At 37.9% G+C, this 25,298-nt stretch overlaps 1 protein-coding gene across 1 annotated transcript; it reads right to left on the minus strand.

The window, feature by feature from the left end:
- Positions 1-2,635: 2,635 nt before the first annotated feature.
- On the minus strand, positions 2,636-20,544 carry LOC138743280 (serine/threonine-protein phosphatase 2A catalytic subunit alpha isoform). The gene is made up of 7 exons (XM_069898353.1): positions 20,403-20,544; positions 8,740-8,949; positions 5,678-5,851; positions 5,289-5,378; positions 5,042-5,203; positions 4,185-4,303; positions 2,636-3,420 (listed from the first exon to the last, which is right to left on the minus strand). Exons 1-7 carry the CDS (start codon positions 20,502-20,504, stop codon positions 3,348-3,350), a joined length of 930 nt encoding a protein of 309 aa, XP_069754454.1. The 5' UTR covers positions 20,505-20,544; the 3' UTR covers positions 2,636-3,347.
- Positions 20,545-25,298: the final 4,754 nt, after the last annotated feature.

Genomic DNA, 25,298 nt, shown 5'->3' on the forward strand with positions numbered 1-25,298 from the left:
AATATACCATGGGGCAAAATGGCAAATGAAATGGATATGAGACAACCCTCTTCACTGTAGTTAGATTTAAGAGGACAATCAATAAACCAAGCTGATTTTAGCCCTAAGAGAATGTGGTAAATTACAGAATGACAATTTTACAAGCCAGTCTTCAATGCAAACCAACAAGTTGGTATTTGCTGAACAGTCGCACACTTTCAAAATCTCCAGCTAACCAGACTAGATATACCAAGACCCTTTTGCCATTCCTCAATATTTCAATGCCCTAATTCAAAACATGACACATGTACCATACAAATAAATAAGCAAACATAATGGTCAAAACTATCATTTTGCATATAAACAATGTAACTGCAACTCAAGAAGACTTTTGTTTAAATTATCTTTGACAATTGTTTACAATCTTTTTGTTGTAATTCATTCCTGTTAGGTGAACGAAATCAGAACTGGTGCAAGTTCACTCACTGCCTATCGAACTTAAAACTCAAGTTAAATGTACACTTCAAAATGCCGAGTCAGCCATCGCACCCCAGGGTACAATGGATCCCTTAAACTTAAGAGGCTAACTTCTTAAGATCTCATGCCACAGGTGGACATGCATCTCAATGTAAACTCATCAGTTTTCACTCCGTTGAAATGCATGTTGCGATGCCTGGCACAGAATTTTGAAGCAGTCACAACTTTTGTCCTCTGATTGTCCTGCTTGGTTCCTCTTGGCAAACAAACCAGAACCCTCACTTCATCTGGACACATTCATATTGTAATATCGGAAGTGACTCTTGAGAGTGTAATCACTCGTCTTGATGATCCTCATAATAACAACAGTAACTAACCACCCAAATGGAACACACAAGAACTTTAGTCTGTTTTTACAAATTTCAGATATCTATAAATCACTATCAAATGCTGTAAAAGGGATGGCTACCAGATTGAAAAGAAAGTTACACTTGCCATTCTGGTAAAGCTTATGAGCATTTGTTCTACTGATAATGCACAACTCCAACTAAAGCAATAGTTTATATGAATTCATCTTTATAATGATTACATGGAAACGATGAAGTTCAATAAATACTTTACAACTGGAATGCATCTCTATTCATGTTAGCTAAGCTTCCCAAACACAAGTTACAAACACATCGTTCAGTTACAAAAACTGAAGATTGTACCAATCAAGTAGCCTAATCAAAGGCATGGATGATTTCAATTTACATTCAACCATGGACAGTAAACCAGCCGTTCACAGTTGCCTATCAAGGTTAATGTGAACAAAATCCATAATACAAGGATACAATGCAGAGCTCTGTACGATCAGAACTCCACTGATCCACCTGAGAGAGACCCAATATTTTCTGCTTTTTACCCTTAAAAAGTTCTGGCTTTGCACATCTTATGTTGCCATCTGCTGCTTTTCACGAAGACCAAATGTCGTATACAATTCTTGTATTCACAGAATGTACAAACCTGTTCCCTCATCTGCAATGCAAAAAATGTGGATAAAATGTCATTTGCACATCGACTCTGGAGTAAATGTGGTTAAAAGTCAATATATTGGTGTGGTACAAATGTGTGCCTTCAGATCACTTTAACGTGGAAAATTTCAAAAGTTCTGTCACTAAGCAGTATAGCAAATAAACCAAAGACCTGAATTCTAAAGGACATCAAGGCAAATATTTAAATGCAGATTCTTTGTTTCATGTTTCAGTGGTAATACTGAGAATTTTATTACTCAATCATGCAATTCTTTCTTGCAATTGTTTTTGCTCCCTGCTGTTCTTGCAGTATTTGAATCCTTGATCTTTTTCTTCATGCATTACTGTCTAATTGATCAGAAGACTCCAGATATATGTAAACACTTAGTGTAAATCAGCAAAGTTAACGTTGAAAACTTCTGCTTCAGTTAAAATGCAACAGAACTAAATAGTCTGATTTAAACTTCAAAACAAGTACCTGCAATTCAGAAATAAGCTGTTACCAACCAATGCTGAACACAAAACGATACCCATTCCTTAATTAAACCCCATCGCATTTGTATATTTTCTTCTCAAGTTATCTAGTTGTCCCTTGTACTTTTTTGCCAAAATTCACAGAGTAACTAATAAAAGCATGTTCAGAAAATGATAAGAGACATGTAGAACCAAAAATTATGGCAGCTATTTATAAAATTGCAAGGCTGTACCAAACTAATATGGCTCCTCAATGGTCCCAACAAATGGATTGTTGAACACAGCAAACAAGAGTACAGAGAAAGCAGATCCAAATATTAAAAAAAGATATGAAAACAAACATTTTGATACTAGACTAGGTATTTGGTTGGAAATTGGATGGTGCAGGACTTGGCTAAATTTAAACAAGTGAACAACATTGTCACTTTAAAAGATAGGACAATAATTTGAAAAAGTTACAGCCAGGAAAAACTGGAAGTTTGGTTTGGGAAAATGACAGGGATTCGAATAATACTGCTTCAAAAACTAAATACAACTCGTGCAAAACCAATTATCATCATCATTGAGCAGTGGAATATGCATCTTTATGCAGAATACCTCCATTTTTCCTCAATTCTAATCACTCTTCATTGGGAAAATTAAGAGATGAAAATTGGCCATGAGGCTCCTCTCGAATGGAAAAACATATCCTGCAAGAGTTACTTCAGTCTTTATTATTTTAACCTGGAGCCTTTGATACACAACTCAAATGTTAGTGTAACCATATTACATAGACATTGCTTCCATCCTCACAATTAAAATCTGAAATATTTCAATTTTTAGTTCATAATTTTACAGAAAACAACATAGCAGACGACTGCCATGATTTTTTTTTAAAGGAAAGCTTTGTTTCATACAACTTATTTAATTTGGACATTATGAAAAATACACGGGAAACAAAGACAAATTAAATTAAACAGTATTCCCTGAAACAAGATTTCAGTACTCACAAATAGAGGCCGTTGTATTTTTAAAATGTTCTTTTAAGCTCCATTGATTGTTTACTGCTATCGTTTATCTACAAGTCATGCTTGGTATGCTATAGCTAAATGGATTATCACCATGTGCAAGTTTTAATGTTTACATCTTTATCTCTGCAATCTCTGGTAAAAGCAAAAGTAACTACAAACTAGGCTCAAATGATGGTTGGTTCTCAACCCATAATTTTCACACATCAGCATGCAATGATGAACAGGTGCACCAGTAGACTGTTTGCAGACTGAGGTTTGTATTTATTATGGCACGTCTTTTGGTCCAAAAAGCCAGGTTTCTGAATGTTTTGAGATACTTTGCAATTTGAAGTTACTGTTGCTCTTCCAATGTTGTCAGGCCTATTTAATTCATGGCAATATTGTACATAAGGTTTTAGAGGAAGTAATCTGGGGTGCGTCGGGTAACATGTGGTTCGCCTCTGCGTGGCGCTGGATCAAACTGCAGGCTGCAAAAATAGTAAAAGAACAATTTTATCAAATATGTAGCCTGTGAGAACATCTCAACATCAACTGCTACAAAAACCTGACAAGGATAATAAGATCACTAAACTGACCAGAAAAGACAACAATAATATTTAAATGCATATTATTTTCAAATTCAGGAAACAAGACATCATACAAAATACAGCTCTTTACTATTTCATCCCAATATTGTAGACACATTTATAGAAATGTATTCTTAAAAATAAAAGCAATATTAAGAATTCAAATTCAAGAGAAAATATCCTGCCCATAAATGGAAGTTCAGGACTCAATAAAACATTAAGAATAGTCAGTAAAATTTAAAGTTTCATCAAGGTGGACATTGGGTGCAATGCTGAGAGTAGTAGTCAATAAGGCACTTCATTAACAGCCAGCTTTGATCTAACAGTGGGAGGTGAAGAAACAGGAAACAGATTCACAATTAAAAACTCCAAATACTTCTGCTGTTGTGCCTGGCATACATTAAGAATGTCAGCCACAGCATTCAAAGCAACTCTGAACTTGTTGACTTGGAGATCTCTGGATTTAAATTAATACTGAAGAATCACTGATGTACTTTGGGTTAGCTGGTCACAATGAGAATTTCAAAATAGTACATTTGTTCATCTCTCATCCAAGACTCCATAAACCTCATACAATTTGCATCAATGTCACATCTTACCAAATAAGTTGTTAAAACAAAGACAATTTTATTACAAGAGTTTAGATGACAATATGTATCACTTACAAAGAATATTTAAGGGTGTCATCAAGTTCCATGATTGCAGCTTGATTACCACAACGATAACAGTAGTTTGGAGCACTGAAAATTGTCACTACATTGCGATCGTGGCACCAGTTGTAACCCTGTTAACAAAAGTTGCATTACCTGAACATTCGGATCAAAAGGATCCACTTTGGTCATTATAGATTTCTTGCTCAACAAGATCTTGAGAACTGTAACTACATCAGATTTCACCTCCACCACATGCAACAAGTGATAAAAATAGATATGGGGGAAATTCAAAGAGCTGTACCAACAATTAAACTAAAAAATAACTCAGTTAGGCTATTTACACTGGAATAAGGTTTGAATAATAATTCTAGACAGTATGTTATTTACAGATTTAGCTTTGCCAGATGGGAATGGACTAAAAAGTTGGACTGGTTTTAATGTGAATACAGTTCATGAATCATAAAGAAGAACTCTAGAAATGTCAGAAATTATAGTCCAACCACTGAATGACAGAAAAGCTATTTTTTCCTTTCCCATTCTACATGTGAATGATCATGAGTTCACATTTCTTCTGAGTCACTCCATGGAGAAGTACTAGCTTCCCTTTCTTCTCTCCCCAACAAAATACCCACAACAAAGTGCAATTCTGACAAATTTTAAGAAAGGATTCCAGCAAACATACTAGGCACATTTTGATGAACTAAATTCAAGAGTTGATAGAACAACATCAACCTGTTCAATTATAAAGTAAATTTTTCTGGCTTTTTGGAAGCTGCTGTAAATGGCTCATTAAGTCACTTTGGATTTCAAATTGTGAGAAGAATCAGTAGGAGGGATTTCCAAAGGAAAAACACTTGATAGCATCTTACCTCCATAACCAATTGGTGTGCTCGTGAGACCAACGTAAGGCCATTTGCATGGTTAAATGTCTCAGAAATATCCTGACCAAAGGTGTAACCAGCACCCCTTGGAGATATACCCCAGCCTCCACGATCATCCGGATCTGACCATAGCAAGTCACACATTGGACCCTAAAAACAAGAGGAAAACCCATGAGCCAATTTTTTTTCAATAGATATTTAAGGGATAAATAACAATGTCAATGTTGAGAAATACCTCATGTGGAACTTCCTGAAGGCGATCAAGTGCTCGGATGTGATCCAGTGTATCTATGGAAGGAGAAAGGCCACCATGGAGACAGAAGATCTAAGGGAACAAATGAACAGCGTTTGAAAGAAACATCAGCTGAAAAAGTTTATTTCAGCTTTTAGAATTAAACACAACACGACTGTTACTATACAAACTTTCAAATGTATCAACTAATTTTTATATTGGCAAAGTTGGAACCCATGCATGACTGCATGCCATCTTTTGGAGATGGACTCCACTGACATTTTTAATTATTCATTACAATGTAATTAAGGTAATCATCAATTCTCAAGCATTTTCTTGTGCCCTGTAAATAAACTACCTTCCCAAGTTACACCAGATTTTAAGTTACTCACCTGTCCATCTACCAAGGCAGTGAGCGGAAGATAATCAAAGAGATCTGTAAAATATTTCCACACATTGGCATTTCCATATTTTCTTAAACATTCATCATAAAAGCCATATACTTGTGTGATTTGTCTGCTTTCATGATTCCCTCTGAGTATTGTGATACGTTCACGATAACGTACCTGAAACAGAATCATATTTATATTAGAAAAGCCTCAATGCCCCATCTTCCTCAGTAACTAATGAAAGCAGTTTAATAAACAAGTTAATTGCGCTGCTCTTTTTGTTATAATCTTGAAAACAATTGCCCAAAAGATCAATGCCAACAGCATTTAGCCTCCAAAATTGCTAACTCCCAACTGAACCCAGAATGAAGTAATCAATTTTCACATCTCAAAACAATCAACAAGACTGTGATGGTTATATTTCTCCAGATCGAGATTAGAAAGCAGTTTTATTCTGATGACAGTCTATCCATTAGCAATTTTCCTGTTTCTTCACCATTCACTGAGTTGAAACCCTGGCATTCCCTCCCTAACAACATTGTGGGTACATCGTGAAACATGATAGGCTGCAGACACTGCAAATGTAGTAAAAACACCAAAATGCTGGAGGAATTCAACTGGTCTTTTTAGCATCTATAGGAGACAAAAAGGCCCTTCCTTTCATGTAGTGAAAAAGCCCAACTGCAAAGGTGGAGATTCTCCACCCTTATGTCAGGAGAGGAATCCAGACCAACAAAATTTGTTAATTGGATGAGATAAGAGACTAGGTAGAATTTATCATGTCTGCGAAAGGAGATAGGGAATGGAGAGACGATGAGGGAAGCAATGCCATCTGGTTGGAGGGTGCCAAGTTGGAAAACTAGTGTTGTTCCTCCATTTTATGGGTGATTCTCAGTCTGGCAGTACATGAGACCATGGACAGATATGTCAGCATGGATCAGAGAATTGAAATAGGTAGCTACTGGGAGATCCACAGTAATGCAGTGGTGGAGCAGAGGTGCTCAACAAAATGATCTCCCAGTCTCTCTGATGAAGAGGAGCCAAAGCGGGACCACAGGGTGCGGTAGATGACCCCTGCTGATTCACAAATAAAATGTTGCTTCACTTGGAGGAACGGTTTGGGGCCCTGGATGGTGCTGAGGGAGGAGATGTGGGGGTAAGTGGAGCATTTCCTGCAGTCACAGGGGTAGGTCCCAAGGGGTGGGGAGAGAGGAGCAGACAAGGGAGTCATGGAGGGAGGTCGCAGAAATGGCAGAGGAGGATGTGTTGGATGCAGAGGCTGGTGGGGTGGTAGGAGAGAATAAGAGGAATCCTGAGAGGATGGTGGTAGAGGGAAAGCCACGTTTTTGAAAGAGGACATTTCTGATGATCTAGCTTGGGTGCAGATGCGACGGAAACGGAGGAATTGAGAGGATAGAATTGAATCCTTACAGGGGACAGGGTGGGAAGAAATGTAGTTGAGGTAGTTGTGGGAGTTGGTGGATTTATAGATGTCTGTTGAGATTTTGTCTCCTGAAATGGGGAGAGATCAAGGAACAGGAGAGGGTTGCTAGAAATGGACAGGTAGAAGTTGGCAGCAAAGTGGATAAAGTCAACAAGCTCATTATAGGTACATGAGGCAGCATCAAAGTCATCCACATAGTGGAGGAACAGTTGAGGGGCTTGCCTGTGTAGGCTTGTAGCATGGATTGCTCCATGTAGTCAACAAAAAGACAGGCATAGTAGGGGCCCCTGCAGTTACCCATGGCTGCCCCTTTAATCTGGAGAAAGTGCAGTAAGTCCAAGGAGAAATTATTGAGTGAGGACGTTCTGCCAGTCGGAGGGTGGTAGTGATGGAGAGGGACTGATTGGTTCTATTGTCCAGAAAGAAACGAAGGACTATTTGAATTCTTGAGACTTTCTGATATATCCTGCTTCTGATTTTTCCTTCAAGGGCTCAGGGCCCAAACTTCAGGAATATATTTTTGTCTCCAATAGATGCTGAAAAGACCAGCTGAGTTCCTCCAACGTTGTGGGTACACTGGGATTTTAAGTGGTTTGAGAAAGCACCATGGCCACCTTCTCAAAGCAATTACAAATAAGCAATTAAATTCTGGCTCAGCCTTCAAAAACCCCATCCATTGAATATATAAAAAGAATTGATATGACAATCAGCCAAACAACATTCAAGCTAAAGGATAAAGTGGACATTGTTTTTCCCCAAAATATACCTTATTAAAACATTCAAGTGAATGGAACAATGAACATTCACTTGAATACTTTGATCACTTTATATCACTTCAATGCTTAACAATTGTATATAACAATGAATGAATAACTGAGTTTCTATACCGCACATTGCCAACCGATGCAATGGCAAAATAAACCCTAAATTGTGACCTCTCTTGCAGCCATCACAATGACGACATCCATCTTCAGCATATCCCTTGGCGCGTAGCCCTGGACCTTAGAGATTGCCAATTTACTTCACTCAATCATGTTCAACAGTTTCCTCTGATGCACCAGTAAATTTTGTCAAACTAAAGGGCATCTTTCAGTACATTTATTTTTTTCCCCAATAGATGAGGACTTGCCTCAGTTCTTATCCCTCAGACAGCATGTATAGCACATAATCTCTTGTTATGTAGCTTTTCAAGGCGAGCCTAGACAATCAGCCCTCTATGTCTTTTCATAAGGCAATCTGATTAGACACTGTCAAGGGCTCAGCTGAATGATCAAGCAGAGAAACAAAATCGTTGCTGGGTCATCCTTTGGCAAAATGTAATAACATTTTAACATCTTAAACATCTGATGTATTTGCATTTACTTGAGGATCAACTTGAACACCTACTTAAACAGGATAAAATGCCCTGTGCTAAAATGTATAAACAGACCAAATGTCATCTTCTGTCTTTAAATTAAAATACCATAACTTTATTTCAGTCTCAATGTAAAGAAATATACCAGAGTTCTATAGTTAAAATTTAGCAGGTTACCCAATTTTTTATAAATTTAAAGTACATCATTTATAGTATCACATCTTAAAAAGTAATTTTTTTTTAAAAATACACAATAAAAATGGATACCTTAAGAGCTACAAGGAGTGTGACTGTTTCAACTGAGTAATAACCTCTGTCAACATAATCTCCCATAAAAAGATAATTCGTGTCTGGTGATTTGCCTCCAATTCTAAAAAGTTCCATGAGGTCATGAAATTGCCCATGGACATCACCACAAACGGTCACAGGACATCGGACCTCCTGGACATTTGATTCCTTTGTTAAGATCTCTTTAGCCTAAACGAGAACAAAGTGAAAAAAATTAGTTCAGAAGATATTAATGCAACTAAATAGGATAGTACAGATACCAATTTTAAATCTGGTACAAAAATAATCAGTTAAGTAATGACAAAGACTTAAATATTTGAATTTTTTTTTAATATATTGCTCTTATTCCAAGTTTTCATTGTCAACAACAACATATAGCCGCTGAACATTTGTTTAAGATAAAATGCAGAGGTACAAATTAAGCTATTTATGAATATTTGAGTTTAACTTGTATAAATCTAATTCTACTTAATTCACAAAAAATAAGAAAGCCTTATTCAGTATTAGCTGTAAAGACAAAAAAGATTCTACATATAGTTTGCACTACCATTGCAAATGGAAAGGAATAACTACACCATATTTATGCAGCACTCTGCTACATCTTTTACTGAAAGATAACCCCTGCTGTAACTAAAATGTTAGCAGCTTCCTTAATATGAAGGAATTTTAGCACCACTTGTTTACAGTCAGGGCCGAAGTTTAGAAAAAGTTGAAACTCCCTTGGTTTCCATATTTTCCATAAAATATGGAAAACCAGAATACTGTAGATAGGCAAGACTGAAACAGAAGCACTAGAAATACTGAGATAAACCATTTTTCTAGTTCTATGCCAGAGTCCTCTTGTTTCTGTCCTTGGATATTGTCTGACTCGAGTATTATCAGCATTTCTACTTTACTTCAAATATTGATCCTAGCTCATTAAAATACATCATTCTTCAACGAATTACATTGCTAGATTAATTTGATCACCCATTCTTTACCTTTGTTAAAAAAAACTGTAAATAGCTTGACCTTCAAATTTTAACAAGAGTTACATATTACTAGCGTGAAACCCAATTTAATCAAGCTATAATGCTGTTTAAAATTACAATACACAATGTTTATTTTAATGAAATCAAATGTTAGAGCATTAACTTGATTTGGGGATAAAATTAAGTGTTACCTTTCTGGTCCATGAATTTTACATTTGACATGTCTAGGTCCTGCAAAATTCTGCCCTATCATGTTTCAACAGAAAATTATGGAGATGGTTATATTTTTGCAATCTTAAAAAAACTCAAAAGCCACACACTGACTACCAAGACAACATGGCCAGAAAAGCCCCACACTGTTATTGTATTATTCATATGTGGGATTTTATTTCTTGACCAGATCTTAAACATGCTGCTAATGTACAATGTTTCTAAATTTTAGAAAGAATCACTTATTATGCTCAGAGAAACTTTCTCAAATTCCAACTCTTTTTCAGTAATGAAAAGGCTAATAATGTATTTCCAAATCACCTTTGATAATCTCAGATGGCTACAAAGTCAAAGACATTTGAAAGGTTTTGAATGTAAATGCAACTAACTTGCAAAATAAATTGGAAATTTGCTCAAAGGAAACTGTGGAGGAGCAATGATTGTGAATGAGAAACCAGCTAGAACTGAGAAATTATAGAACTAAGGGTGGTACGACTAATGTGCAATGCCAGATTGTAGTAAATTAGGAATCGAGGATGAAAAAACATCAATATGTGAAATGGTGATTATTACCAAATTAAGAGGTTTAGTCAGTAGTTTAAGGAAATAAAAGAGCTGAACAGGTGTGTGATAAACTTCAAAAAAATTGGTGGTGCTGTCAAACTGGAGAACAGAGACATAGCACTCCTGGTCTAACCACCCAGTCTGACTGCCATCAGCTCCATGCAGGCCAGTAAATGGAGCCGATAATTTTAGACCATGGGGTCTACACACAAGATGGCAGTGCCTGTGATCGGCAGCAGCCACAAAGGGTTGCAGACTCAGAAGTGGAGTTCTGGCGCAGGACACCAGAAAATGGAGAGGCCCCCCACCCCCATTCTGAGAAGGAAAAGCGGGATGGTGACCATGGCTCTGCGACTGAGGAACATGTAGGCAACAGGCTGTTGGCAACTCGAGGCGAGGATACCACGCAGGCTGCTGGCGACTGTGGTCAAGAATCTTGTACCAGGCAGAAGGGGTGCCAGGTATCATAACCAGGATGCAAGAGGGTGCCTAATTGTATCAGAGGTTTGCATCTGGAGCTCAGGTTGCTGATGGTTTGGACTGGCCTCTGTGTGGCTCAGGAGCTCTCGAGGCAAATCCACGGACACGGTGATTCTTGCAAGAACTCTCTTTTGTTTCTCTAACTATACGACGAGGTGGCAAGACAATTTGCCGATGGCAAATCTGCCTTACAGCAGATAAAAGGCAATTTTGTGTAATGACACTTTATTACATGACAATAAATTGAATCTCAAATCAAGTTGGTTTTAATCCAAAACATTTGTGATAATCTTGCAATTTTTATGAAGTGCACAAAATTTTTGTTATTGTGTGTCTGAATGTTTTTTCACTGAGGACCGGAGAACACTGTTTTGTCATTGTATTTGTACAATCAGATAACAATAAACTTGACAATCATTCTGAAGGTTGATTCAAAGCAATTAATGTCAATGGGGCTATTAAAAAAACTACGTGCAAAAAAAATCACATTTCCAAAATGTTGAAAATATTACATTTTCTCCTTGCACCTAGGGCATTTCTTGGGAATTTAGATGACTTTGTTCCACTCCTATTTAGTGAGTTGAAGTGACTAATAAAACCAATGCAAAAATTCTAGAACATTTCAAGACAGGATTGACAGGTGGGAAGCTCATGAGGTGATCTGCTCCCTCCATTGCTTAATCAGGGCTTTGGTGCATCCCTGATACCTGGAGCTAAAGATTTCAATACAATTTTGAATTCTCATTTTCTACCTTGAGAATACAGAACGAAGGTAATAATACTGGGGACATTGAGGAGAGGACTTGACATTGGTTCATGTGCTTCCAATTAATTTGAAAGATCACCCATGGAGTACGGTGTTATTTCTCCAGTGCCGTAATATTCCTGATATTGATGGTGTGGTCTTGAAAGTTTAAAAAGTTGGCAGGATCACAGCTACCTGAAGGACTGCACTGAATTTCATTGTCAATGTTTACCTCTGTCGAGGTCAGTGCAGAGATATGAGAAGTGGTCCGCATATTGGTACAGTTGGGTATTGGGCAGTTTGACATTGGTCTTTAGTCTGCAGGTGTCGAGTCCACAGCAAATGTTATACAAGAACTGTGTGCATGCTAGAATTCAACCACTGAGGTTTGGGTATCCTTTATTCTGGAGTGTAATTTGTTGTAGCCTGAAGAGCATCCCATTATTTTTAAAGATTAGCTCCATTATGGTGCCTGTTTATTGAGGAAAGGCAAAACCTCAGCTAAACACCTCAGAAAAGGTTTGGATCAAAGATGCACTCTAGTCTGAAAGTGATGTTATGTGTGAGAATGGTTCTACTACACACAGCTGCTTACTAAAATATCTTGCTTTCCTGGACCAGATCAACATGATAAATATCTGTGGTGAATCTGAATGACTCCCACAGCTTTCTCCCACTATTAAAGACAAGTTTGAAAAGGTCCATAAGGTAGCTTTCAATCTACCCAAAAGCAAAGAATGCAGGAAATTTGGGGGCGGGTGAAGGGGAAAGGATGAAAGAAAGGAATTAAAGATTGCAGGGCAGGCAAAGCAAATGTCCAAAAGCCATAGTGGACTTTAGTGTTGAAAAAGTTATCAGCCCTGACTCCCTACTGAGAGCTAGTCATATAGACATGTGGTCAACTTTTCAGGGTCAGAGTTGTGAACCCAAGCTAGAAAGAACACTCAGAAAACCTCCGTAACCATGACTGGTTTGTGAGCACATAAAACCACATCTCAAAGAAGCCTACCCAAGTCAGAATGAATACCAACCACCTCTGGCTGACAGCCTCCAAGGAACAAGATTCTAAAATTCAGCAAAGAATTTCAGTCACAACTTCACAGCCTCGTCATCCACCATGGTGGAAAGAGACACTCCATAGGATCTCAGATGTTGTAATTGCGACCACCGAAGAAACCAAATTGAACTCTGGCAACTACAGAGTGGTCTTCCTGCCTTCACTTACAAGGAATATCATGGCCAGGGCCCTACTCAATTACCTCCTCAAACAGCTTCCTGATTCAGTATGGATTCTGTCCATCCAGAGACATAGTTAAAATGATGTTAACTACATGAAAAATAAAAGTGTATTCTACAATATGGCATGTCCATAAACTGTAAAAGACATTGGACTTGCACAAAACCTTCCACCTAACTAAAGAAAACATCTTGCAATTAATCCATAATCATTTTAATAGTTATATACACATCCTCTTTATAAAACTTAAAACATTATAACCCTCAAAATTAATTCCAGTGATTTAATGTTTTTTTTTATATAGTTCGTGAACGTAGTCACGGTCTCAAAACATCAAATAGTAAAAAGACATGTCAAACAGATCACTGTTTTAAAAAGCTTCAATGTATGATCCACAAAATGAATACATAAGAGATTGCATGACTAAAAGTTACTACTTTCAGGATGGACTAGGCATAAAATGAAAGATGCATCTATCAAATCATAAATGTACCCAAAAGTAGTAGACTGGAAGCGATCAAAATGTGCCAAAACACCTCCAGTATTTCGCCTGCAGATATGGTAACTATATTGATGTATTCTAACATTTAACTCAATTTGTACTGTCATTAGCAGATAGAGAAGGAATACACATCATGCCTCTCAGCACACCATGGGATTGCATTCTTTTACCCAGAAAATACAGCAAAATTCTTTCATGAAACAGGAAGCCTTGTCAGAATGACAGTGTAGCTTGAGCCACTAATTTACCCAAAGTAACAATTTAAAGCATATAAAATAATGTATTTCCCTTCATCATTGTAAAACAGTTGGTGGAATTTTTGAGGGTTGGATAAATCTCGTTATCACAGTTTAGGTTGTATTTATGGAAATCAGAGCAATTCATAGATACCTCAAATTCAAAACAATGTTAATAATGTCTATTCAGCATTATTGATAAAAACATACTTCCTCGCTTTACTTATTCCACCTATTCATGTCAGTTAATTACTGTTCAATTTGATGCCAGATGCATTATTTGTGACCACGAATTATTAAATATTAACCGAACTTTAAATGCACACAATTTTAAACAATCTGCTTAATTCTTCCAAAAATAAAAGTGCCACAGCAAGCTACATGGAGGATTAGTATCCACCTCTGAAGGAAAAGATGATGATCCCAACTGATTTCTTAAATACAGGTAGTAGGTTTCAGTACATCTTTTTTTAAGAATGGCAAAGTGCTTCAATTTCATAAATAAACCTCTATACATAGCACACTAATACTGTTCATTATTATTTTGTTTGAATCCACAGGAATTTTAATAGTCACATTCAAATATATCTGGATGTTTGTCCACTTGAAACCGAGATTAATGATAATTAGTCTGATCTTAAACTTCTATACTATATTTTTTATTTCTGCCTTCCCTGAACAATTGGCCACCTGTGCAATAAAACTCTTCACAAAAGCATTACTGCATTTGCTCACAACCTTGTCACTTGCATCAAAGTGATGCCTATTTTGATCATTTTCAAGTGACAATTTTCATATATTTGTATTGTTCGAGATGATGAAACAAATGGTTTCTGCACATGATCTCATAAATTTGCAAGTATAGCTTAATTTTTTTTACATTTTTGTCAAACAGGCATGAGCTTTTAATAAAGCAGTTAGAACAATTAATCATTCAAATAGAAATACCCAAAACCAAATTATTATTGAAGTCTCCCATTCATCAACTCTTATCAGTCTAACACATATGTTAACATTAGGGCTCTATCCACTTACACCAATTTCCCTCTGATGGGGTCCACAGATATTCAACACTTGAATATCTCAAAAAAATTGGTATTCATTTGCAGTTCAGATTTTCAGACCATCCAATACCTTAAATTTTCTGAGTACCCTGGATCCAAATAAAACTCCTCTATCACCATCTCAAGAATTTCTTAGGCATTATTTGATTCCTTTTTCATGTTCAGCCCTTCCAACTCAAAACTTATCAGTCGTGCAACAGATGAAAGGATTTCTCCATAACCCAGTTGAATATCATAGCAATTGGCCGCTCCACATCAAAATTAAGACAAGAATAGCTAAGAAAGGCTTGTATTTAATTAGATGTAATGTTCTAAATTTATACCCAAAAATACTTTTGTGATATAGTCACGGTCATAAGTCACCGCAGACCAAAAGTGACTTTCTTCTGGATAGCTTGATAACACACATTGTGAAGGTAGGCAGATTGTTTAAACTTTGGTCATAAGTCAATAAAATTATTATATGGTTACATTAATGCAGACTAAATTTGAAATTATTTGGATAACCATGGAGATATGGTATCCATGGAAACATAAGGAACATACCCAAGTATAAGGTATTATTTAGGAGTGCTCCTTACCTTTTAGCATGTGTTAGTTGGGACACTTTTGGGCACAAATCCCAATAACATCAAAAAATATTCCTATTTTAATTAGAGATGGCAGCATCTAAATGGTTGTTGCTGGATGTAATTTCCATATGTCCCATATTGGGGGGGGTGGGGTTAGTGGGGGGGGGGGCGAAGGGAGAGGAAGCAAAATAATTTCAGGCTACACACTCAACCATCATTAAATGTTTCAGCATGGTGTAGATTATCAAAACACCCCAAATAGGCTAGAAATCACAACCACTGGCAGTTATACTTGCAAAAAAAAATTATACCTTCAAGTGATATCCAATGGTCAACCAATTCATACATTGGATAAGTTAAATAAATTTGGGAAAGAATTCCCAGTCAATATTATGCTCATGCTGCTTGATCAAGGGATTTGCAAAATTTTCTAATTTAGATTTCCAACATAGACCATATTATGATTTTCAATTAATATACTGCCATTTAGAGTACTTCAAAAACTTCAATAATTTTAATGATTTGAGAAAGAGTGAATATTTACAATCTTTAGGCCAAATTCAAAATTAAATAAGAACAGGGATTTTAGTCAAATAGAAAATTTTCCATGTATTCAACAACTTATAAAAGTTGTCAATTAAAATCAATTGCTAAAATGACAAAATAATGGGTCATTCAAATATTAAAGCTGGAAACAACACTGCATTGAAAATGCAATCACGTGCATTTTATTCTTCAATGACATCAACCCATTTTTAAAAACACACCCTCCTTTAAAGCAACCATCGTCATTCCAAAAAGATAGTCCTTAGAATGCAAACCCAAATACAGTGAAACCTCATTCAAACGCAATTCGTTAATCTGTGGAATCACTTATAGCGCGAGTGTCTGTGGACCCCAAACGTTGATTTTAGGAGGCCAGGCTAACAGTGGCCAACAGCCATAAACTCAAAAATGGGCTCTTGTGACTCATTTATAAGATGTGTATGTTAATATGTGGAGTTTAAGGGTCTTATTATAGGGTTTGAGTCACAGTCGTCTGTTTTCCTGCTTCCTGAATCATGACAGATATACATCTGTTCCACGACTAGCTGTAAAGCGCTATGAAATCTTGGACCCCAACTACCACGTTCTAACGAGGTTTTACTGTACATCCAAAAAAAATGTGATAACAACAAAGCAAGAGTCAGAATAATTAAGGTAATTATGCAGAAGAAAATTTTCAGCCCATTGATTATATATTAGGTCTAAAGGCAAAACTCCCCTGCCCTGCAAATTACTTCCCATCAGAACCTTTGAAAAATCCAGTGGATACTGCTCCACCACCATTTCCAGGTCATTCTGGACCTTAACCACTGTAATGACTTTTACCTTTCCTCATGTCTCTTGACCATCTTCACTCACCATCCCCTAGCTTCTAATTCAATCTGATACTTTCATTGATTTATATACACATGTTAATGTTCATGGCAACTCCTCACAGCAGACAACACGTTATATTTTTGATGTATTATTACACATTAAAAGGAACCTTGAACCTTGTCCTCCTTTTAGAATGATGTTCCAGTTTATTTTGCCTCTTCCAATTACCCTCTATCAAAATGTATCTTCATATTTCTGTGCATTAAGCAAATATCAAATGCCATCTATCCAGCCAGTCTAACTCTCTAAATTCTATGACCTTTTCACATTTTCCTCACGTTTTGCACTGGTTACGTTTGAAAATTATTTCCCTAATATCAACTCAGCAATATATTAAAGAATGCAGTGGCCTTGGTGCTGATCCACGTACATTTCCCTCCATTCCAAACAAAACGTTCATACTGCTGTTTCCTATTACTTGGTGGATTTTTCATTCCATGGTGCTCCAGACCATTATATTGCAGCTCTCAAATCTTGATGACATTTGTTACATGGAACCTTATTAAAAGCCCCTTTGGGAATCCACTTGAATCGCATTTCCCCTACTGACTGTTATTTGATGAAAACATTATCAACTTTGACTCAATATGGTTGCCAACTTCGTCATGCAATAACACATTTACAAGATCTACAAATTCATAGCCATGGTTCAACAGCACAAAACCTTTCCCTCAAATTTCCTTTATAACTTCTTTCCTTCACCTAAAACCCTACACCCGTTTTTTTTAATTATTATTCTCTTATGGGGGGAAAAAAAGATTCTGGCCACCTGTGCCTCTTATAATTTCAGACAACTATCAACCACTCACCCCTTCAGTCTTTTTCCCTCAGCAAAAGCAAACCCAGAATATCCAATACCTCCATAGTAAGTCCTCCAGGACAATATTCTGATGACTCTTCTCTGCACTGGGAAGTGCAATCAATATTGTGGCAACCAGAAACAATACTCCAAATGCAGTCTATATTCAATGCGAGTTTATTCTTATATACAGATGCACCAAAATTCTTATTTGCTCATTTTAACCAGCGTTGCAATGTTATGATGCAACTCATATTTCATGTGCCATATGCCTTACAAGATCCAAGTTCTTTTCAGCAACAATTAGAGATGTAATCTCTGATATTATAATACAACAATTATTAAACACCACTCTTGTTTCTTTCTTCTCGCTCCTCGCTTTATATTTATCTTCCGCCTCAAATTCTTACGAGCCCAAATAAGCACAAAGAGTAAAACAGGAGAGCCTGCAAATACTGTGATTGAGGTAAAAACAATGCTGGAAAAACTCAACAGGTCAAACAGAATACTTTCTCGAGCAAAGAAAAGGGTTTTACTTGAGAGAGCAAAAAGGGTTTTACTTGAGAGAGCAAAAAGGGTTTTACTTGAGAGAGCAAAAAGGGTTTTACTTGAGAGAGCAAAAAGGGTTTTACTTGAGAGAGCAAAAAGGGTTTTACTTGAGAGAGCAAAAAGGGTTTTACTTGAGAGAGCAAAAAGGGTTTTACTTGAGAGAGCAAAAAGGGTTTTACTTGAGAGAGCAAAAAGGGTTTTACTTGAGAGAGCAAAAAGGGTTTTACTTGAGAGAGCAAAAAGGGTTTTACTTGAGAGAGCAAAAAGGGTTTTACTTGAGAGAGCAAAAAGGGTTTTACTTGAGAGAGCAAAAAGGGTTTTACTTGAGAGAGCAAAAAGGGTTTTACTTGAGAGAGCAAAAAGGGTTTTACTTGAGAGAGCAAAAAGGGTTTTACTTGAGAGAGCAAAAAGGGTTTTACTTGAGAGAGCAAAAAGGGTTTTACTTGAGAGAGCAAAAAGGGTTTTACTTGAGAGAGCAAAAAGGGTTTTACTTGAGAGAGCAAAAAGGGTTTTACTTGAGAGAGCAAAAAGGGTTTTACTTGAGAGAGCAAAAAGGGTTTTACTTGAGAGAGCAAAAAGGGTTTTACTTGAGAGAGCAAAAAGGGTTTTACTTGAGAGAGCAAAAAGGGTTTTACTTGAGAGAGCAAAAAGGGTTTTACTTGAGAGAGCAAAAAGGGTTTTACTTGAGAGAGCAAAAAGGGTTTTACTTGAGAGAGCAAAAAGGGTTTTACTTGAGAGAGCAAAAAGGGTTTTACTTGAGAGAGCAAAGAAAAGGGTTTTACTTGAGAGAGCAAAGAAAAGGGTTTTACTTGAGAGAGCAAAGAAAAGGGTTTTACTTGAGAGAGCAAAGAAAAGGGTTTTACTTGAGAGAGCAAAGAAAAGGGTTTTACTTGAGAGAGCAAAGAAAAGGGTTTTACTTGAGAGAGCAAAGAAAAGGGTTTTACTTGAGAGAGCAAAGAAAAGGGTTTTTAGAGAGCAAAGAAAAGGGTTTTACTTTAGAGAGCAAAGAAAAGGGTTTTACTTTAGAGAGCAAAGAAAAGGGTTTTACTTTAGAGAGCAAAGAAAAGGGTTTTACTTTAGAGAGCAAAGAAAAGGGTTTTACTTTAGAGAGCAAAGAAAAGGGTTTTTAGAGAGCAAAGAAAAGGGTTTTTAGAGAGCAAAGAAAAGGGTTTTTAGAGAGCAAAGAAAAGGGTTTTTAGAGAGCAAAGAAAAGGGTTTTTAGAGAGCAATGAAAATGGTTTTTAGAGAGCAATGAAAATGGTTTTTAGAGAGCAAAGAAAAGGGTTTTTAGAGAGCAAAGAAAAGGGTTTTTAGAGAGCAAAGAAAAGGGTTTTTAGAGAGCAAAGAAAAGGGTTTTTAGAGAGCAAAGAAAATGGTTTTTAGAGAGCAAAGAAAAGGGTTTTTAGAGAGCAAAGAAAAGGGTTTTTAGAGAGCAAAGAAAAGGCTTTTTAGAGAGCAAAGAAAAGGCTTTTTAGAGAGCAAAGAAAAGGCTTTTTAGAGAGCAAAGAAAAGGCTTTTTAGAGAGCAAAGAAAAGGCTTTTTAGAGAGCAAAGAAAAGGCTTTTTAGAGAGCAAAGAAAAGGCTTTTTAGAGAGGAAAAAGGGTTTTCCTTTGGAGAGCAAAGAAAGGGTTTTCCTTTAGAGAGCAAAGAAAAGGGTTTTCCTTTAGAGAGCAAAGAAAAGGGTTTTCCTTTAGAGAGCAAAGATAAAGGGCTCAAGCCCTAAACGTTAGTTATGTACCTTTACCTTTGCGATAGAAAGTACTCTGTTTGACAAACTGAATGTCTCCCGCATTATGTTTTAAGCACCAAGTTAACCGTCTGGACGTGGAACAGCATCCATGTCCAATTTAGATAACGTCCCAATACATCAGGAAATACTCCAATCCAATACCGAGCACCGTCCCGAAATGTCCCGTACAAGGTAGAACAGTGCTGTGGGCCATTCCTTGTGCTGGCCGGAGTGGAGGGGGGAGCCCAGGATCTATTTGCAGTCGCTGTGCTGCCGCTCAGTGCCTCGGGCTCCAGCCGCCGGCCCGGAAGGCGCCATTTTAGGTCCACACTTGCACGGCTTCCTCTCAGCCGCGCACAAATGCCGGGTCCCGAGCTCGCCAACACAGATAGGCTCCCAGTCCTTTGAAGGGCAGATCAAGAGGCTGGCGGAAAGCCGCGTGGGTGACGGAGCGGCCCGACGGACTGCCCGGGCGGGCGGGCGGGCGGGGGAGGACGAGGCCGCTCCGGGCAGGCGGGCGGAGGAGGACGAGGCCGCACGGGGAAAAGGGGGGGGGGCTCACCTTCTCACACAGCGTCTTCACCTGGCTCTCGGTCAGCTGCTTGCAGTCGTTCAGCTGCTCGATCCACTGGTCCAGCTCCTTGGTGAACGCTTTCTCGTCCATCGCTCCACCACCAAGTCACTCACTCTCTTCCCCCCCCCACCCCCCCCCCCCCCGGACGTGCGTCGCTCACGGCCGACCCACACTAGGCGAGGGCCCCCTTCCCCCCCACCCCACCCCCCCGCTCGCCCAGTCCGTTAAATCAAATGTTAGGGCTGAGAAAAGGCGCCCGCTCGCTCTCAGTCGGAGAGGGTCTCCGCTGGTGTGGAGCCGAAGCGGCGGCGCACACCCGTCCTCCTCGGCTCCCTCTCCGGCCGAGAAAATGGCCGCTCCGCAGCAGCACCACTGCGCAGGCGCTCTCCGGCTCGCTGAGTTCCTGGAGCCCAGGGTAGGGTGGTGCAAGTGCCCTGACTGCATTCCAGCAGCCTGTGTCACCGGCGTCCCGTCCTCATCCAGCCTTCTGCTCCTCCACGGAGATATTGTGGAGGGGGGGAATCCCTTTGCAAAGGAAGAATCCCTTTGCGGTGTTGGGAATCCCATTGCGGTGTGAGATTTCAAAAGTCTCCTCCCAGGGTCAGAGTGTGTGCGTGCCTACATTTGTAGGAATTTCAGCTGTAAGCCGCTGTGTTACATCCCCAAAAGATAAAAGAGGCACGATCCAACACCTTGCAATTACATGAACTTATTCAGCGATCTGAAAGTCACTATTTTCCTACTCCCAAGATGCCAAAGACACAATAAAGGGAGTGCATTGAGGATTCACCTGCAATGGAAAGATTGTCCTATAGAGATTGAACCTTTCTTGTTCATTGCAGCACTTAATGTGAGTTGGACTTTGCAATGCCATTGTGCAATATTATGTTCCACTAAAGTAATGCTTCAAGAGTCCTATATTGTCTTGTAATAGTATAGAGCATGGAATGTTACACAAAATTGCCTTCTGCCTTTGAGATATTAGAGGAAAAGAGAAGAATTGGGAACAAAAGCAGGCCATCTGGCCCCAAGAAATTGCTCTGTCCTACAAAATAATGACCAAGTTTCTACCTTCAATTAATTTTCATACAATATTCCCGTAATCCTTAATTCCCATTGTTGGGCACTATCAGTTACCCCAATAATTGCAATGACGAAGACTTGAGGGGAATGATAGGCTTTATTGCACAGAAGACTTGAGCTGGCCTGGATCCAAACTAGGGAAGGGGAAGGTGGCTCAACCTTTATGGCCTGGGTCCCAGGGGAGGAGTCCAGGTAAGAGTGTCATCCAGGGCAGGCCAGCCTGAGCCAATTAGCATATACAATCCATACCATTACACCCATAAAATCCAAAGGTCACCAATGGCTGAGTCTTCAAAGCCCTCTGAGACAGAAGTCCATAGAAATACTGCACAAAAAAAAAGTATTTTAGGACTGTAAGGCCAGTTCTGTCAGGCCCTATAAGAATTTTGTACATTTCAATGAGATCACATCTCATTTAGCTCTACCCAAGAGAATACTACCCAAATCCACACAATCTCATTAATTTGTGGCATATACTGGAAGCTGAACAAAATGCACATAATCATAAACAATACCTCACACTGCAGAGAAAGAAGCAAGAGTCTAAGGGGGAAAAAAGACTACTTGAATTGTGACAAGACACTAAATATTCATTGCTTCACCATTATCTTTGCAAAATTATGTAAGTTATTTTAAGAACTTGGTGCATTTGCAAATTAATTGTTTCATAAATGCGAAAGTAAAATAGGTGTTTGAATACAGAACGATGATTTTATATATTAAAATGTCTCTATTCTCTATTCATTTTGCTCTCCTTTTTGCTCTATTAAATGTGGCTCACTATGTAGCATGCTCAGCTTTGAATTCAGAAAATTAATCCCAGATAAAATAAGCACAACATCTAGACTAATTCTCAGAATGTATCATTCCAGTAGATGTGAGTGTTGTATTATTGGAGATGTGTTTTAATTTGAATGTCAAGCCTTTTAGTGAATGTGTAAGATCCAATAGTGCAAAGGACAGACAGTGAATTCTCCCTTATAACCTTGTTAATGATTATTCCTCAATTTAAGAACAAATTATCTTTCAATTCGTGCAAAGAAGGTGTGGATTTTTATTTGTTTGAATCTAACAGTAACCCTTTTTCAGTCCAATCTTTGCCTCTCTTTATATTTCCCTTTCTATGTTTGATTAATTCATTCTAATTAAAACTAAATCTTAGTCACTCCTTTGTACAATCTTTAAATTAAATTGGTTGAGAAAATATACCTCAACAAGTTCAGGCTAAAGACCTATTCAACTGAAAGATGCAAGTAAAAGTCTGTTGTACATAGTGCATTCTGCTTGAATAGGCCATCAAAATGCCCCACGTTTATCCAAGAGAATTACAAAACATTTCATTTATTTATCAATCAGAGCACATTGAAAGAATTTATCTCAAGTTAATGCAAACAAAAAAAAACTTGCACATGTTAAAATATTTCCTAAACATGGAAAATCATTGCATTAACCTCAGATACCCCATTAACACTCTCAGTGTAAAATGTTATAAAAAGATAATTCTATGTATTTAATCACTGTAAATGAGATAATATGCTGAATGAAACAGCTCATTCACTAACATTTGTGCAGAACACATTGGGGATCATCCAATATAAGAAAACACATGACAGTATGACTATAAAACTGTAATTTTATCCCAGGTCCATATGACAGCCATAAATCTCTAAAGGATTGATTTTGAGGTGAATGATGTCATCTGAAGCCGCAAGGGTAGATCATAACCCCATTAATCATTCCACCCATCCATATATTTAGCCAATTACAGTATCAGATATAATCTTTCTTATTACTAGCCAGAATAAAGTGAAACAAGAAATATGATTGGCCATAACTATTAATATAGATTAATACCTCACACTAGAGCAGGCGACCCCAAGTCTATAAATAGGTACTACAGGTACATTGGCTAATTTCTGAGTCACAGTAAACAAAAGTGTTACAATTATCAATTTGCAGCATACCTCCTTGGTAAATCACATTTACAGGGGTCATCATACTTCTATTTGAGTCATTACCAAGTAACCACATAGACTAGACTAACATAGATAAATTCCTTGGTCACACATCCATTTGGAAACATTCTGACAATATATTTGGTTCCCTCGAAAGGAATATAGGTGCCTAGTGGAGTTATTTTTCTACACTTTTCTTGTCATATTGGCAACAACAGAGATTTTATTGCTTCAGGATAAACAGTTATCAGAGTTTCTGCATGGGAAAATTGCAAAAAAAATATTTATCCCACATCATGCAAAAGGATATAAATGGTCAGGGTGGATGAGTGGGAGTGGTTGCAGGACATGGGATGCCCTGCAGTGATGGGGTGAGGTTCCTGAGCCTGTTCACTAAGAAAGAAGTAAACCTACGTGGAAGAAGACCATACACAACAGTAGCTCAGGTGTGGCAAAAGACTCTCGTTATACAATACCAAACTAGGCCTCAACATGAGACTCACAATGGGCAGGTGCTCATCATTGGAGTACCTAGAATAACAGCCTGGAAATGCACCCTCAGCTGAATAAAGATCCTCAATTATATTCTGTGATCAGGATTTTTACAAATTCTAATCACATGGCACATTAAAGTATGTGTGCAATACACAAGCTAGACAATTCTCTTTCCAAGGGTTTCTCTTGAATCCACATTATAATTCATTTCAGAGTCCAAATGCATTTATTTAAAAACCAGTCTAATTTATTAAAAATACCACATTTTCAGAATTCTCTATGATATTACATGCTATTTCTGGCACAAGAACCAACCAATCAAGGCACCACATGCACGCTATTGTTAATGCTGAACCTGGCCTTTTTCATCTTTCTTCATTTAATTTGTCAATTCGTTCTGTTTTCTCACACATGCAGTTATTTAGCCTCATTTTAAATGTACCCAACCCAACTGCCTCAACGAGTCACATTAGTAACAACTTCTATTTTTTTTAACTAGATCTTAACAAAGAAGTTTCTTCTCAATTCATTGTTGAATTTTCTGAAGACAATCTGACAGTGTGGCTTCAGATAGGTCTGGTTCTAAATAACTCCATGAAACATGATGCCAAGAAAGAGATTGTGACGACCTTGTCACAGATCTTTGTGTCTTCTTTAGTTATAGGAGATGTCCTAGAAGGCTAAAGACTTGTCAATGTGTTCCTTTGTTCAGGAAGGGCAATGAAATAATCCAGGAAACTGTAGACCAGTGAGTCCTACATCAATGGTGGGGATTATTAGGGACAAGATTTAATTGCATTTGGAAGGCATGGACTTATTGGGAAGAGTCAGCCTGGCTTTACACGGGGGCAGTTTCTTCCAAGAAATCTCATTGAATTTTTCAGAGGTGAATGAAGATAATTGATGAAGGTGGGACAGTTGATATGGTCTACATGGACTTTAGTAAAACATTTGACAAATTTCATCATACGTTGATCCAGAAGTTAAGTCATATGGATGTATAGTGAATTGGTAAATTGTATGCAACATTGGCATGGTCATAGAAGACAATGGGAAGTGTTGGAAAGGCATTATTCTGAAATTAAATCAGTGACCAAAGTTATTCCAGGAGGATTAGTGATGGGATCTCTGTTTGGACAAAAATATAGGTCATCTGATTACAACTTTTCAGATTACACAAAAATTGGTGGAATTAAGAATAATGAGATACAACAGGATGTAGATCTGTTGGAAATTTAGGATGAGAATTGGCAGATGGAGTTTAATCTGGAGAAGTGTGAGGCCATCCATTGTGGGAGGACAAATATAAGAGGAAACAATACAGTAAATGGTAGGACCACTAGGAGCATCA

This window comes from Narcine bancroftii, chromosome 9, assembly GCF_036971445.1.
Source record: "Narcine bancroftii isolate sNarBan1 chromosome 9, sNarBan1.hap1, whole genome shotgun sequence".
NCBI classification, from domain to species: Eukaryota; Metazoa; Chordata; class Chondrichthyes; order Torpediniformes; family Narcinidae; genus Narcine; species Narcine bancroftii.

Excerpts from the sequence above, each read along its gene's own strand:
- LOC138743280 (XM_069898353.1), bottom strand. The coding sequence starts at position 20,504 with ATGGACGAGAAAGCGTTCACCAAGGAGCTGGACCAGTGGATCGAGCAG. Across the intron at positions 5,852-8,739 it reads CACTCCTTGTAGCTCTTAAG|GTACGTTATCGTGAACGTAT; the intron begins GTATCCATTTTT and ends ATTCTGTTTCAG. Across the intron at positions 5,379-5,677 it reads CTGCCTTGGTAGATGGACAG|ATCTTCTGTCTCCATGGTGG; the intron begins GTGAGTAACTTA and ends TTGTTCCCTTAG.